This window comes from Sardina pilchardus, chromosome 11, assembly GCF_963854185.1.
Source record: "Sardina pilchardus chromosome 11, fSarPil1.1, whole genome shotgun sequence".
Lineage (NCBI taxonomy): Eukaryota > Metazoa > Chordata > Actinopteri > Clupeiformes > Clupeidae > Sardina > Sardina pilchardus.
Window position 1 is genome coordinate 11,035,278 of NC_085004.1, and position 15,304 is coordinate 11,050,581.

Consider the following 15,304-nt stretch of genomic DNA (forward strand, 5'->3'; position numbering starts at 1 on the left):
GATAGCAGTCTACACTCTTACCACCACGACTCACATGATCCTTTTGCTACATAAAGTTGTGGGAGACGCACATGTCCTATTCATAAGGACAATAACCACTATCTAAATTGACTTTATATTTGACTTTACTTTATTGACTTTTTAATATCAGTATATATATATATGTATATATTCATAATATATTTGTATATAATATAATACATATTTTATTTACCCCGCCAAGGAGGTATGTTTTCATCGGGGACCGGCGTTTGTCTGTCTGTTTGTCTGTCTGTTTGTTAGCAAGATAACTCAAAAAGTGATGGATGGATTTCGATGAAATTTTCAGGGAAGGTCAGCAATGACTCAAGGAAGAAATTATTAAATTTGGGAGTGATCCGTAATTCCGTCGGGATTCCAGAGGCGTTCATAAGGGACCTCACTGCTAATAGATTATTTAGACGGCATGTCAGGTTAAAGCCAGTCCAGTTATTTAATGAACAATGTAAATGGTAGGAGTAACTGAATGGTACCATGACTGGGAGTGTGGTCTATTGTCAGATGAAAAGAAAATTGTGCTCTTTTGCTAAAAACACTTAAGGTATCTTTGGCGTAGAAGAATGACTAAAAAGAATACCATGTCTAATCAGAATTATGGCGGAGGGGCTGTGCTATTGTGGGGCTGTTTTAATTCCCAAAGGCCTTGGGAACCTAATTAAGGTGAAAAACCTGAACATTTTCAAAGGAAATCAAACAATCTCTCCCAAGGCCCTAAAAGTTGGTCATGATTGGATCATTCATCAGGTCAATGAACCAAAACAAATGTCCAGATCAAAACAAATATGGTCTACTGAACACAAGCTTCAGACATTGCCATTGCAGTCCCCTGATCTAAACTCCATAGAAAAACAGTGGTATGAGTCAAAGAGGAGAATGCAAGTGTGGACCTAGCAATCTGGACGATCTGGGGAGGTATTGTAAAGATGAATTGGGGTGTCAGAGAAGAATATTACAAGCTGTTTTATTGACAAAGGGAGGTTTAAGAAGGTATTACAAGTAGGGGTGCCAATAATTGTGAGTGACGTGTTCTTGTTAAAAATATTTATTTCTTTATGAGATTTTCCTTTTTCTCAAAATAATTTGCTTCCTTTCAATGTTGGATTTTTCCCTCATTTTGTTTCATTGAAAAATTACAATTACCAGCAGATTATTTTTTATATCTGTTTTTAGTCACCTTTACCAAGGGTGCCAATAATTCTGGAGGGTACTATATATGGCTCTTTGTCTCAAGGCCTAGTGCCCTATATCGGAATGGGGTCCTGAGTGCATGTACAAAGTTCAGTTTTGACACATGTAAGCATTGTTGAGATATTAGCTGCTTTTCTGTAACTCTAGCACTCCCCCTAGTGGTTGAAGGTCAACCAAATGTCCTCAGGATGGGGTTCTGAGTCATGGACTGAGTTTGGATTTGATAAGTGAAAGCTACCAAACATAATTTCTTTTCATGATATACAGTATATAACCATAAAAAATAAAGGCCTTTTATATCTTTTGCAAAGGAACAGTCTCTTGGATGTTGTCTTTCCTTCAACTACTGGGTTCCCGACATCAAACTAATTAAAAATATCACAAGCAGAGTTAATTTGCAGAAACAAAGAGAATATTTATTGTATATTCCATCCACACCATAGATCTCCCTCTTATGATTCTGCTCTGCACACCCCTTTGTGCTATCTTTGATAACTTTGTCTTCCAAAGTACTGAATAAAGTCTATCAATCAATCAATCAATCAATCTAATAGAAATAATTAAAAACATCACATGAAGAGATCATTTGCAAAAACCAAAAATGTATTGTATATTCCAGGTTATATCAATCAAATTGAAGTCGGTTGGTTTTTAAATAAGTACAAATAAATCTAATCAAAATAACACAACTTCAAGTTTGATTGAAATTCATAATTAAACAATTATTTATTAAAAAAATATATAAATTCATTTAAATGGCACATTTTTTTGCAAACTAACACTTGTAGCTATCACTGTCCCTTTTTCAGATAATAAAGCCGTGTACAACACTTGCAATGTCATTTTCATTGTTTCTCCAATGGTCTATATACTCTCTCTGCTGAAGTAACAATAGTTCCATGAAATCAGTAAAGCAAAAAAAGAAAAGAAAAAAATATGATGATGAAAAAAAGAATGTGTTTGGTTATACGAAATGCAATTCAGTTAATTTGTAACATGTGTGTTGATTCTTGAGATAAATGTACTGTATGACATGTTCCCTCCCTCAGCAAAACAAGCGACATGTAAAGCTTTGTTTAAAACTTTGTAAACAGTATATATGTATCATATCAATTCATATCACCAGCCTGATTCATAAGAATCTACACATAGCATTTATTAATAAAAAAATGCCCCAATGTCACAGAAATAACTAATAATAATAAGAAATAATGTTTTAAATCAGACAACTGGGTTGTGTTATCTGATGTGCATGTCCAATACCCAGATTCATATTTTGCACTGGCACTTCTACCCTGAGCAGCTCCACAAAGCCAATTAATAAGGACCAGTTCAGATAACTCCAGGATACCAATCACCATGAGCAGTGTGTTGTGTCACCAAGTGAGTTGTAAGTGGGGGTGCTGCTGGAGAGTCTCCATCAACTGCTCCTCAGTGGGCTCCTGGACATGATCTCTGTGGGATTAAGGAGAAACAAAATACTTTATTTAGTTCATAACACATCTTTGTTTAAATACATACATGCCTACTACCGATTCAGCAGCCTGTACAACGATTGCCCCTCGTGGTAAAATTCAGTAAAAAGAGGTATACAAATCAAGCTTTGCATATTTGTCTTAGGGCGTATTCACACTTTGCCATCCATACCATGCCCAATTATGTTTGACCCCTAAAGTCCAGTTTGTTTGACCAGTGTGTTTGCTCCACACTGTACTCATCCTATAACCTGACTTTCGCCAGATCCTGTAGTTCGCTGTCTGCTTCACACAAGGATCTGGGACTTCTCGATAGGAGATGTATTTATGAAGGCGGGTCCTTGTAAAACATCCTCGCATGTGATTTGATAAACCACTTGCCTGTTATCTTGAATGACGAGCTAGGCTTCTTCAAGCTCTTGCCAAACCCGGTCGGAAGAAGAGTAAAAACATCCTTGCCACCAATAAATGTCTTCAAAACTATTCTCTGTTAATCTTTTAAAGAATGAATACTCGATATTCGACAAAACGGTTGAAATAGCAGAATCAATGTCAGCACAAGACTCCTCGCTGCGTGCCGCCATTGTTATTTGAATCAAACACTCGCTTCGGCGCTCCTGATTGGTTGCTCATTTTTTGATCACTGGCAGGGGTTTGGATTGCCCTCGCGTCCAGACCCTTGTGTGGAGCTCAGCGAAACGCCTCTGGTGGAGCATGGCGGAACTACAAGGGTCTGGCGAGAGTCAGGCTACTCATCCTACTTGAAGAGGTGGACTTGCGATAGGAGAGGAAGGACAATCATACTCTGGCACGGTGCAAGTGAACCATACCTAGTGTGAGTACGGCCCTTAGTCTCACTCTAAAAACAATAAAGAATATCCATTGGTGCTTAATACTATGCATATTTTCCCTTTACCAATTAAAACATTCTTAATGTTAATTCTTAATTTGACATGGAACTACACTCTCACTATGGTGTAATAATCAAGGAAAGTTGCCATAAACTCCCATAGAGGCAGGAAGATCTTTTCATACGTTTTTATTTGTAAAGGCCAGCTATTTCATGGATCCAGGATAATATGCATCCTGATAAAGTCCCCCTGGCCTTTGGAATTAAAATAGCCCCACATCATCACATACCCTTCACCATACTTAGAGATTGGCACAGTGTTTTTCCAGTTAGCTTGTTAGCCTGTTTGATGCTCATTGAGCTCCTTGCAAATCAAACCAGCTAATAGGCTAACTGAAAGAAACACCATGCCAATCTCTAGGTATGGTGAAGGGTATGTGGTGATGTGGAGCTATATCAATTCCAAATGCCAAGGTAAACTTATCAGGGTGCATAGAATCATGGATCCATGAAATAGCTGGCATTTAAAAATAAAAACATATTACAAATCTTCCTGCCTCTATGGGAATTTAACATATGGGGTCAAATATTTCTCTCCTATTTTAAGGAAGAACTTTATTTATTTACGATGCATACTTCATTCACAAAGAAGTGAGTGTCCTTAAGAGTGTCCTTAAACGTTGGATTTTTACTATTTTTCTTTAATAAGGCATTAAGATCAATTTCCGAAAGAAGATTTTATATTCCTCTTTTTAAGTCAACTTTAGCATGAGTTCAAAAACGTATTCTCCCCACTGTATAACCATTTTGATGAGCTATTAAGGCAAATTAAGCTGAAAAAACCCTGCACAGTTCCCCTTTAAAGCATTGCTATACATTTGAACACAACTGTAGCTAGAATATTATGCATGTGATGTGGCTAACCTGAACATGAGTTGGACTGAGGTCTGGTAGGCTGTCCGCTCCACGTCCACAACAGTAAAGGCATGGCTGCGGTCCCAGCGGTAGGTGAAGTTCTGCGCAAGACCACGTACATAATGACAGACATTTGATGGATCATCAGATTTGGCTGAACTTGCAAGGCACTAAAGGCCCTCAGCAAACATATGTGAAATATGTCAGTCTATGTTGAATACTTCAATGACTAAAATCTAAAAATGTACTGTGGATACAGTAAATGCAATGTCCATACTGTATATCAACAACCACTGATGCTACAGTTTTGAGGGATGGAGGGTGATAACTGGGAGTTGAGGGAGGGGTGGGGGGATGGGGTTGGCACCCAAACAGATATAATAACAGAGAAACCTACCACATCTGAAGTAAGTGTATCCTTTTAGACACTGCTGCCTGACCATGCATATTCTATCATAGCCTAGCCCGTTGAAGATCCAAACCAACCTTGCCTCACAAGTCTCAAAAGTCTCCCTCTAGGTAATCAATAATACTCTTCAGATGAAATCTAAAATCAATTTTTTTTTTTAAATCTCCTTTAGAATTCGTATCCTTTCATTGCGTACAAGGCTCTGCTTGGAACCCAATGATCACCACTTGGAGGTGTGCATGTGCATGTCTGCAGACATTTTCATTTTTGTCACTTATCATTTTGTACTGCACACACACAAACACAATCTGCACACTGTGAGCATATGAATAATTTAAGTGACCATGTTAGCTAGTTAGTTATCGTTATAGTTAGAACAGGGTAATTGCGTGGGAGCAGTGGTAATATCTTAAAAGCGGTGGTCACAGTCTGAGCAATGTTCACAGATGCTATGGTCATCACCCGACAGGTTGACCATTTACAGTAGGTCTCGTGGTGCTTGACCTAACATCATAATACTCCTACAAGGTATTTCTGCTTAATAGCTGTAAAGCTTTTTGTCAACCCCCTTGGACTGTGATGTTAGCGTTTTGAGACTGCAAACTTTGTGCCATTGTTGGCTTTGGGCTGATAACGCAAAGCATTAATAAACAGGGTGGAAATGTAATTTCCTCCTATTTTATCTCTTACCTCCAGTATAAGGGCAATAAACAGGTTAACCCACATAACAGAGGAGATCAACCACCAAGAGACAAAATAAACCTTTGACCATCTGAAAAGAAGAGATAAGACACATGCAGCCATTATTATAAAGTGGATGTTTGGACAATATGTTGGGAAAGTACAGTGGTAACTGTTGGCTTACTCTGTAGTATATCGAGTGAAGGCATCTGTGAACACGTGCCAGTTATTCACTACCATGATATTGTACAGCAGGACCAGAGATGACTGACGAAAACAAACATGAAAACAAAACTTTGTGGTCAGATACATTTTGTGTTATAATAGCAGTAAGTCATATCTGACAGTTGACAGGTGTCTTGGGGATGTTTTGGGGAAATTTACTTACTACATACCAAAAAAGTGCAGCATCTGAGCAAAACTCAAAGAACTTACTGCAAAGTCATCAAAGTTGTTGGGCCAGTATTCCAGTTGTTCATATGTACCACATAACATGCTGAAGTTTGCTGACACAATTTCCATGGACGAATTGGTGCTAGAATGAAAGGATAATGTCATCACTTGCTCAAAATAAGTGTTGACAGGTTTGTAAACAGTTTTAATCCCTTTGCTGAAGAGGTAAAGGATTATGGGGTGTTTGGTGATGACTTAATGGTAGTGTAGGAGCTGGGCCAGCATGAAGAAGTTGACTGCCTAATGATGAACCTTGTTGCGTGGCTAAGGCATACCAGTCAACCCTCCCATTTTTTTTTCCGGGTTTCTCACACATTTTCATTTTTGTCTCACGGTCTTCTCGTTTCAATATTTTCATGTAAGATAACCCAGTTTCACCGGTGTCCCTCTCCCTCTCCTACATTATCCGCCCTGGCCTGGTTGCACCAGAACGTCGCTAAACTGCAGAAAGGCAGAGAACCTTCCTTTGTCTATATTCCAAATCAATATTTCAATTAATGAGTATACTCAGTCAGCGGTGACTGTCCTTTTTCACTGTGTATACATTCTCAGTATAAAGAGACTTACCCAGTGCTTTCTTGTAAAATCACACTGCAAAAACTGCTTGTCTAATAAAATCTAACCAAGTGTTTTAATCTTATATATAGATACATATCTAGTACAAAGCGACTAGTGCTTTCTTGTGAAATCATTTGACTTATTACAGAAAAGTTTGACTTATTTTAAGACAATTCTTCCTGAAAACAAGCAAATTCATCTGCCAGTGCAGTAAGTAAATCTGTCTTGATAAGACTCCTTAAAATAGGTGAGGTCAAATAAATTAAATGAAAATCATCCTTTGAGAGAGCACTGATCTTAATAAGATTAATAACACTTGATTAGATTTTACTTATTAAAATTCTGTATGAGCAAGTATAATTTATTTGTAAGTTCTCCGCTGATTCTTTCTTCCCTTCCCCCTTTGCAACCTTGCATCCTAGGCTCCCCATTTAATGAAACATGAAGGAAACAAGGAAAGAGTGCAAGAAGTATGGAGGAGTCAAGGACAGAGTTACATGAGAAATGAGAAAAGCAAAAAAGACACAACATAAGTAAAGAGAGTAGGTACAGAAGGTGATCATTTTAAAACAAATAATTTGCTGTCAAAATTATGCACTCAATATTTTTGTTGTGATGACCCGCTGGTAACTGAAACCGTGGATGGGGTTTCACTGCTTTACACTTTAATTTCGCTTTGGACACAGGTGTCTGCTAAATAACCATAACCATAACCATAATCAATTAACATAACTTTGGCTAAATTCAATCACAGCCATTTCTCCATATCCTCATCAGATATTAAAATACCTGTCATTGGTGGGTGGAGATATAGCCCCCTTGAACAGCCAAATCCCAAGAACAGCATAAACATAGTAAACCACCTACAACAGAAAGGAGAAGCAACCATTCAGCATGGAAATGTAATTTTGAGTACAGATGAAATTGGACTCACTTACAGCCAATTCATAGTTAAGGTGTCAAGTATCGCATGACAAAGAATGATGTAAAAGCAACACAATTTCTGTCTGCTGGGGTGTTGCGAAGCTTGCAAAGAATAAACTGTAACAACCATAACATTTTTAAAAAGTCAAACTTTTCTTAAATTAAGATATCCTGAAAACAAACAAATTTGTCTGCCAGTGCGTTAAGCAAATTTGTCCTAAAAACAAGCAAATTTGTTTCCCAATGCATTGAGTAAATTTGTCTTGACTACTTAAATTAAGTCATCAAATCAATTCACTTGCACATATCGTAGGCTTTCTTCTATAATTGTAAATAGTTTCGTTTATTTTCTTTTTCAAGCCTACTTATTATTCAAAAATATTTAAAATCTGCAATTGATATCTGTTGCTATTCCATGCTCATTAAAATGACGATCAAACTTTGAAACAAATATTACCATATTCTAGAATCATTCAATCACTGCTCTACCCATAGGTTAAAAAAACATAAGAATATGTTCTTTATAAACATAAAGAAATGAAGAAATTAACATAAGAAAGTAATTAAAGAATGATAATATACACTGTCCATGTCCATACAGGGCTTTGAAAACAATAGTTATTGCTCCTACTTAATTACAGTGCATGCAAATGCACTGTTCTGTTCTCCCTAGGCATCTTCTTCTTATTATTCTCCTAACCAGGTCAAATTCAGCTTCAACCGTTTAACGTAGAAACTTGGTTCAAGCTTCATTACGTAGGTCTTGAAAATAAGACTAAGTCTATGTATATTTCAGTTCTGTAAACTTGATACTTTTTGAGATATTAGCTAAATATTTTTTCCCATTGACTTTTCATAGACCTCTGAAGTTCGCCTAAAAAGGATCCAAACCCATATAAGGAGATCCGGGAGTTAATTGAAGCCAACTGCCTATGGCAAGCTTTTTTGTAGGCGAACTTCAGAGGTCTATCGCCAAAGATCGTATAGTTACTAAGATGAATCATAAAGGGGGTTTTCAATGGAATGAAATGGTGCCCACTTCCGCCTCCTAAATGGGCGTGATCAGTGACGAGATCATCGGTTTAGACCAGTGTAGAAGCAGCAGAAGCAGTGTGCCGTTGATAACAGGTGGCCTGCGCAATTAGCGGAGACAGGTCAGGTCAGGGGGGACAGGTTGTGAACAAAGTTATTTTTCTATGTATTTATCTCGCTGGAAAATACGATTTCAATGTGGGAATGTTAGAAAGACGTGTGCCTTGTAGAATATGGGTTCGTTACTTGCATTGCTGAATGTAGGGCTAAGGGAATGGTCATAATCCGAGATAAGGTTTATTTCTCCCGTTTGCCTCCTAAATGGGAGTGGCACTACGTCACAGGGAAACCGGAATTGACCCTCATATGAGTCGTCTCGCTTTATAAACCGTCTCTGTCTATCGCACTGCACTGCTGTGACATCACATGCTGATTAAGCTGATTTGCACCTGTGTCAAGAGCCAGCTGCTCAAGGCCCTATCAAGTCAATTGACAGCCAGTTAAATTGAGCCTGCAGCTCTCTCTGTCTACCCATTCACTCATCCACACACACACACACACACACACACACACCTCACTGCAGCACTGCAGCACTTCATATATACCACACTTCTCCATGCACTCCACAACATTCTCACCTTAACCTAACTACCCCATTTCACTGCATCATAGAAAGCCACACTCCTTACATCCACTTACATCCACTCACACACACACGCACACACACTCTCACGCACGCACACTGAGAAGTGGAAAAGTCAAGCTTCAGAGAGTAAAAGTCCAATCACGTATTGGTTCTATCTGTGCACTTAACACAGGTGATATCACCAATTAGCTGCTCTGCCTGGCTGAAGAGTTGTACTAATTAGAATCAGCTGGTTGGTTGGACTTTTCCACCTCTGCCCCTTAAGCCACATACATACAACACACTGCCTTGTCCTTTCCTGTTCACCTTCCTCTGTCCTCAACTGTTTGTAAATTAAAGTTTGTTTCACATTTTATCTTATGTCTTGCTTTTGCATGCACTGGTAATTTCCTCGAAATTACGTTTTCTAGTTTTTTTCAGTATTTCTAATTAAGGAAGAAGCATGGATATAGGACGATTAAATTTACTCACCACAAGGATTCCTGCAAAAGCCCGTAGATTTTTCACCAAGTCAACTAAAGTACTTGCCACCAAGGCCATTAACTGTAAAAAAAAAAAAAAAACATATTGTGATGGATTTAAATAAATATAATTACAGAGCAGTTAAGATTCTGAAACTTCAAAAACTCTTCGTAGTCCCATTGAAACACGCACGCACGCACGCACAAGATTTGGTACAATCTTCTATTAATTTTGATAGTATATAGCAATGCAGATTTGATCATGTCATGCCCCATATCTTTTTTTCTCCTCGACTGATTCAAGTCAGTGTAAACATACATAAATTGATCAGGGGTGGAAGAGCATGGCTTTTGCCGTTGGATATAATCATAATCATTAGTTCAATCAGTGAAGTACTCTATGTATTCTAATATTACATTTATTCTAGCATTTTGTTTGAGTGTACTGTATGTTTGTGCATCATGGCTTACCTTTATGTCTGAAATGATCCTTAGAAAACGGAAAGCAATAAACATGTTGATCAGACGAACCATCTCCCACAGAGTCATGAGGCCACGCTTTTCTTTCCTACGGCAGAACAAATCTATCAACAAAGATATCTCAAGAATTAAGCAATATGACACTTGTGGTCATGACGTTGTTAAAGGATATCCCCAAGGCTGTAATTTGGCCCTAGGTACGAAGCCGAAGGCAATTACAGTGGTGATGATATCCTTCACAAAGCCCATGACCACGACTGTCATTTTGCTTTCATACGACAGTTCCATTACCAACTAATTTAGTTTTCAGGTACAAAATTGTGAAAATCCATCACATGATTAACTAATCATGTGATTAGTTAATCATGTGATGCTAATGATTAATGATTTTGCTACCATCCTAGCACCATCCAATATTTGTGCATCCAGGAGTTTGCTAGGGGATAGTGTCAAGAATGTTGCTAGAATGATATGAGAATCTGAAATGGGTCAAATACACCAGGGATGAATCAAGGGCTTGAGTGCACCATGTGATGGGTTTTCGTAGATCACAACTCATCACATCGTTTATTTAGATTTGTGTTTGTTCATCTTCCGCCCACACAAATAGTTCCAATCCTTAGCCTTATTGTTTACAGATGCATACTTTGCTTGAAAGTGAAAAAACTGTCCAACATATTTTAGAAAATCACTATTAAATCTAAAAACCCAGGGTTTTTTGTGACTAAGAAATACATCTGAGCTCATCTGCCAGCCACCTGACTTTGCTCTTTTTACATTCGAAGGTGATGTTACGAAACCGTTCACCTCTCTCTCTCTCTAAGAATGAATGGAACGTTCATGTTGGTGATGTTCAATGTAATGTGCGGAGTAATTACTAGCAGTAAAAAAGTCTTGAGTGACATTATGCTGGGATATCTTCACTTGTGATGACTCGCAGAATGCCTCTTGTCCAATCAAAAATGAATTAATAGCTCAACCGGACCTAACTATTGCATAATGGAATACATTATTGAATTACTCCCCAAAATGTTTAGAAGTAACACCTACCCGCGACAAAATGGAAGCCTGTATGCGGCAAATATTGAAATCTGAAGCATCTAATACATGACAGAGAAAAAACATCTGTTATCATTTTCATTGGAGCGTAAAGGTGCTCCAAGGTAAAACATATATTTTCCACAGCAAATATGTATTAGCGTGTACTGTAGCTCAACATGGCCATGTGCTTACCACAAGTAAAATTGTGAGCGTCCCATCAAAGATATTACTTTTGTAGGACAGGTAACCTCTCCAACCAAGAGCAATATTTTTTAATACCATCTCCAAGAGGTAAAATAAAATAAATACACAATTGATGACCTGCAAAGAAAATGTCACATTGTTAGACTTTTAGATGATATTGAGCATCTTAGAACTTTCACATAAATTGGGCGTTGGTCGATACATACCTCTAACCAATCATTGCGCTCTGTCACTGTTTTCTCAGAGTCCAGAACTAAAACAGTCTGTGAAGAAATATAAATACATCGCAAAGGTGGAAGAGTTACATAGAAATTATTTGTAAATGTCATCACAATCAACAATAACTGAACATGACATTAATATTCTCAAATTCTATAGCATTTGCATGTATTCACATGTACAGTATCTACTTTAAATGCTAGCACAAGAACAAGCAATTTATCTTTATTCAAAAAAGAATAGAATAGAATATATACTTTTTTGATCCTGTGAGGGAAATTCGTTTCTCTGCATTTAACCCAATTCAACCGAATTAGTGAACACACACAGCACATACACAGTGAGGTGAATCAAACACATTCGGCCCTAAAACATCTAATATGGTGGAATGTTCTGCTTGGAAAGGTTATCTTTTTAAAAGTATTGTTTCAATTACAATAATTCAACAATAATTCAACCACATATGAGTAAATGGAAGCTTAACTTACACATATACAGATAACATTAGCCAGAGCCAGGGCATTGCCCAACACAGTGACATAGTAGTGACAGATTACACTTTGCAGCCGCTGTAGGAACGGATCCTGGTACTCTGGGTTGGGAGGATGCTGGAAGGAGGGGATGAAAACAGTCAGCTCATTGGAAGGAATAGAAGATATGCCATGCACACACACACACACACACACACACACACACACACACACACACACACACACACACACACACACACACACACACACACACACACACACACACACACACACACACACACACACACAATCGGTCAGTAAACATTGGTTGTACTGCTATCCAACTGCGTGCTGTGATGTTAATGTCCGAGTGTCTATTTGCACCCCTGGTGCAAAAAGCCTTGGCCACACAGCTGAGCTATTCACACCCTGTAACAAAGACATTAGCGTGCAAAAAAAAAACATGGCAGACATTTGTTATTTCGTCAGCAGGTAGTAAAGAATTCTGAAAGGTTTCTAGGGCACTCATATCTGTTCAAATTAAGCTTTGAGTGGAAAAGTTGTGTTTTATTTTCATAATCTTTGTTCAGTGAACACGTACAACTGTCAGTTTGTTAGTTAACAGAAATGTTATGATTGTGACACTCAGGCATATAAACTATAAGTCTGCCTGTAAACTCTCATCTGAATGTGGAAGGAGATAGCTAACGCCATGGTCTGATACGTGGGAGTATGGTGTTCCGCATGAAGTGTTTTGGCAGAGATGAGAGGAAGTGTTAGTGTGCATGTGTATCAACGTCTGTGCAGAGAAGGCGTGCAATTTGAAGAAGAAATCAGTTCTCAAAATCAGTTCTGATTGCAACGATTAGCTAGTTCACAGACCAGGGCGTAAATAGCACACATTACTATATACACCAGGGTACGAATAGCTTACACTGCTAATTGCACCAGGGATGCACAGCATGTGCAGAATTTGCAGTCCCCGGTGTGAATAGCTTGGGCCACACGTTGAGCTATTCACATCCTGTGACGTAACAACAAATGCACAGAGGTGCAAATAGCATACACTATTTGTACCAGACGAGGTATTAACATTGCTGTGTGCACCAGGGTACGAACAGCATACACTGCTAATTGTACCAGGGGTGCAAATAGCCTTACGATATCTTCAAATTTCATTACTGATAGCCAAACCCTAAATCTGTTCTAGATCAATGGAAATAAGCATTTGCAGCTACCTACAACACACAATGTAGAGGACCAACAAAGCTTCACCTCTTTTATCTGGTCCTTGTCCAGCTCATCAAACAATCTCTGGAAGGCCTCCCCTGTCATACAGCTATCAGCAGCTATTTTCTGGGAAGGCAATGACAAACAGCATGGGGGAATCCAACACATAAACACCACTCACAAAAAGTTATGAATATCAGAGGGGCGTTCAAATTTGGCAAACGTTCATGGTGAACATTTTTTCTTTAAACAGTTACATTTGAACCAAAGATTCTAGAGCGGAGCGTAGCGCTCTATGATATTTGATTTGAATGATTTGGTGGCAACATTGTGGAGAACTACCTTCTCAGACTGTTTACGATTGTTCACAAACGTTAGCCGAGTCTAAATTAAGTCTAACGCTAACGGAAAACTGTTTGCAAACGTACGCAAACATTCACCTATGTTTGCCAATTTGAACGTAAATTGAACTGAATGTTTCAGTATCGAAAGTCGAATATCCCTAGCCTGGCACGCCCTCCCAGTGACGCAACGCCTTCAGGCTTTTGCTGCTGGTCTGGTCAACTGCTCATTGAGAAGGATTTCTGAGTTCCCGAAATCTGCGGAACTGCCCCCTTTGGTCGAGAACCAATCAACTTTGAGCCCCTCCAACGGCTCTGGGTAGGGGCGTGTTCAAGGCAGAGGAAAGAGTGTTGTTATTGGTTTAAACTCGGCAATCCGCTTTCTGACATCTACCAGTAGCAAATCGAGGAACTTAAAGGAGGCGGGTCAACCAGCGCTGGCAAGAAACCGTGTTAGCACAGGCTGTTGGTCAGACTAAAGTCTCGCAGAGCCTTTGAAAGTCGATGGTAATCAGGCTAGAATATCCCTGACTTTTTGAGGGTAGTGTAATTAGATAAACATCACATTTTGCTCTATGTGCACAGTTGGCTGTTTACCTTAATGATGGCCTGTCTATAATAAGACTTCATCTGCACCCGCTGCACCACCTCTAACACAGCTGACACTTGAACTTCCTCACTAAAAAGGAGACATTAGGAATCATGTTCATTCAAATCATACATACACAATGTGGAAAAACAATTGTAGATATACTGAAACTACTCAGTAGTTTACTTATATGTCATTAGAGATAAGAGATAACATGTTTACACAATCCAGATAAAAACGTACAGACAGACACACTCAAAAGCCACCACTAATTTACACACTGAAACACTTACTGCACCTAACTGGCAGAAGTAGTACCCTCTGTATTATCAAAAGCCCTTTCCCAGGGATCTCATCAATAAAGGTTGTAGCGTTTCCATTCCAATTTCTAGCATGAATCATTTAAGACAATAAAAAGTAGCTGAATTGAGCAGCCTAACCAAACAGCTTCAACCTGCTGGTGATTCTACGGGTTTCCCATTTATCAACATTACTAGATGTACACAGAGCCATTGGGGCCAAAGATGCTCAGTGGCCAGCTACAATCTTATAGACTTCACCTAATAGTCAGCTAGATTTGAACAGATTTCTGCTTTTGCTGACTCAACTGACTGCTATTAACTTGTCATTTCAGTGTTGGATCCGTTTGTTTGTCTTTCATTTGCTTTTCATTTGCATATTGAACATATCTCTAAGCATTGCCGCTCCTGGTGGTGCTGGAGAGTGCTTTCTGCTCCTTAAGCCCACCTTACACTGATAGACTTTGACAAGATTTGGGAAAAAGTCTTGAAAGATTGTAATCTTTTGAGTACAATGAGGGGCATTAGTTAAAAGTTACAGTAAAAAAGTGTGTGCACATCCCAGGTCAAGGTGCAGAACAAGAGTAAATCATAAAAAATGGAAAAAGGTTTGCACACTTGAAATCCTTCTTTTTGATTTGATTTTCTTTTCTTTTCTTTATAAGTTGTAGTTAAAAGGCATTAGTTAAAAGACTACAATCTTTCAAGAATCTTTCCCAAATCTTGTCAAAGTCTTTCAGTGTAAGGTAGGCTTTAGTTGCATGTGCATTTCTTGTGATGTTGCATGGAAATCTATATAT

The 15,304-nt window shown here is 38.5% G+C and overlaps 1 protein-coding gene across 2 annotated transcripts in view; it reads right to left on the reverse strand.

The window, feature by feature from the left end:
• Window positions 1-1,617: 1,617 nt before the first annotated feature.
• The window catches only part of LOC134095838 (two pore channel protein 2-like), a 29,805-nt gene continuing 16,118 nt past the window's right edge, over window positions 1,618-15,304 (reverse strand). For both annotated transcript variants that reach the window (XM_062549546.1, XM_062549547.1), the window contains 14 exons: window positions 14,214-14,295; window positions 13,321-13,401; window positions 12,064-12,183; window positions 11,563-11,619; window positions 11,345-11,473; window positions 11,162-11,211; window positions 10,103-10,199; window positions 9,642-9,713; window positions 7,358-7,431; window positions 5,993-6,092; window positions 5,742-5,824; window positions 5,567-5,648; window positions 4,477-4,568; window positions 1,618-2,682 (listed from right to left, as the gene is read on the reverse strand). In XM_062549546.1, the coding sequence (XP_062405530.1) occupies window positions 2,604-2,682; window positions 4,477-4,568; window positions 5,567-5,648; window positions 5,742-5,824; window positions 5,993-6,092; window positions 7,358-7,431; window positions 9,642-9,713; window positions 10,103-10,199; window positions 11,162-11,211; window positions 11,345-11,473; window positions 11,563-11,619; window positions 12,064-12,183; window positions 13,321-13,401; window positions 14,214-14,295 (1,198 nt within the window). In that variant the 3' untranslated portion in view covers window positions 1,618-2,603. The remainder of the gene's footprint in view (window positions 2,683-4,476; window positions 4,569-5,566; window positions 5,649-5,741; window positions 5,825-5,992; window positions 6,093-7,357; window positions 7,432-9,641; window positions 9,714-10,102; window positions 10,200-11,161; window positions 11,212-11,344; window positions 11,474-11,562; window positions 11,620-12,063; window positions 12,184-13,320; window positions 13,402-14,213; window positions 14,296-15,304) is intronic.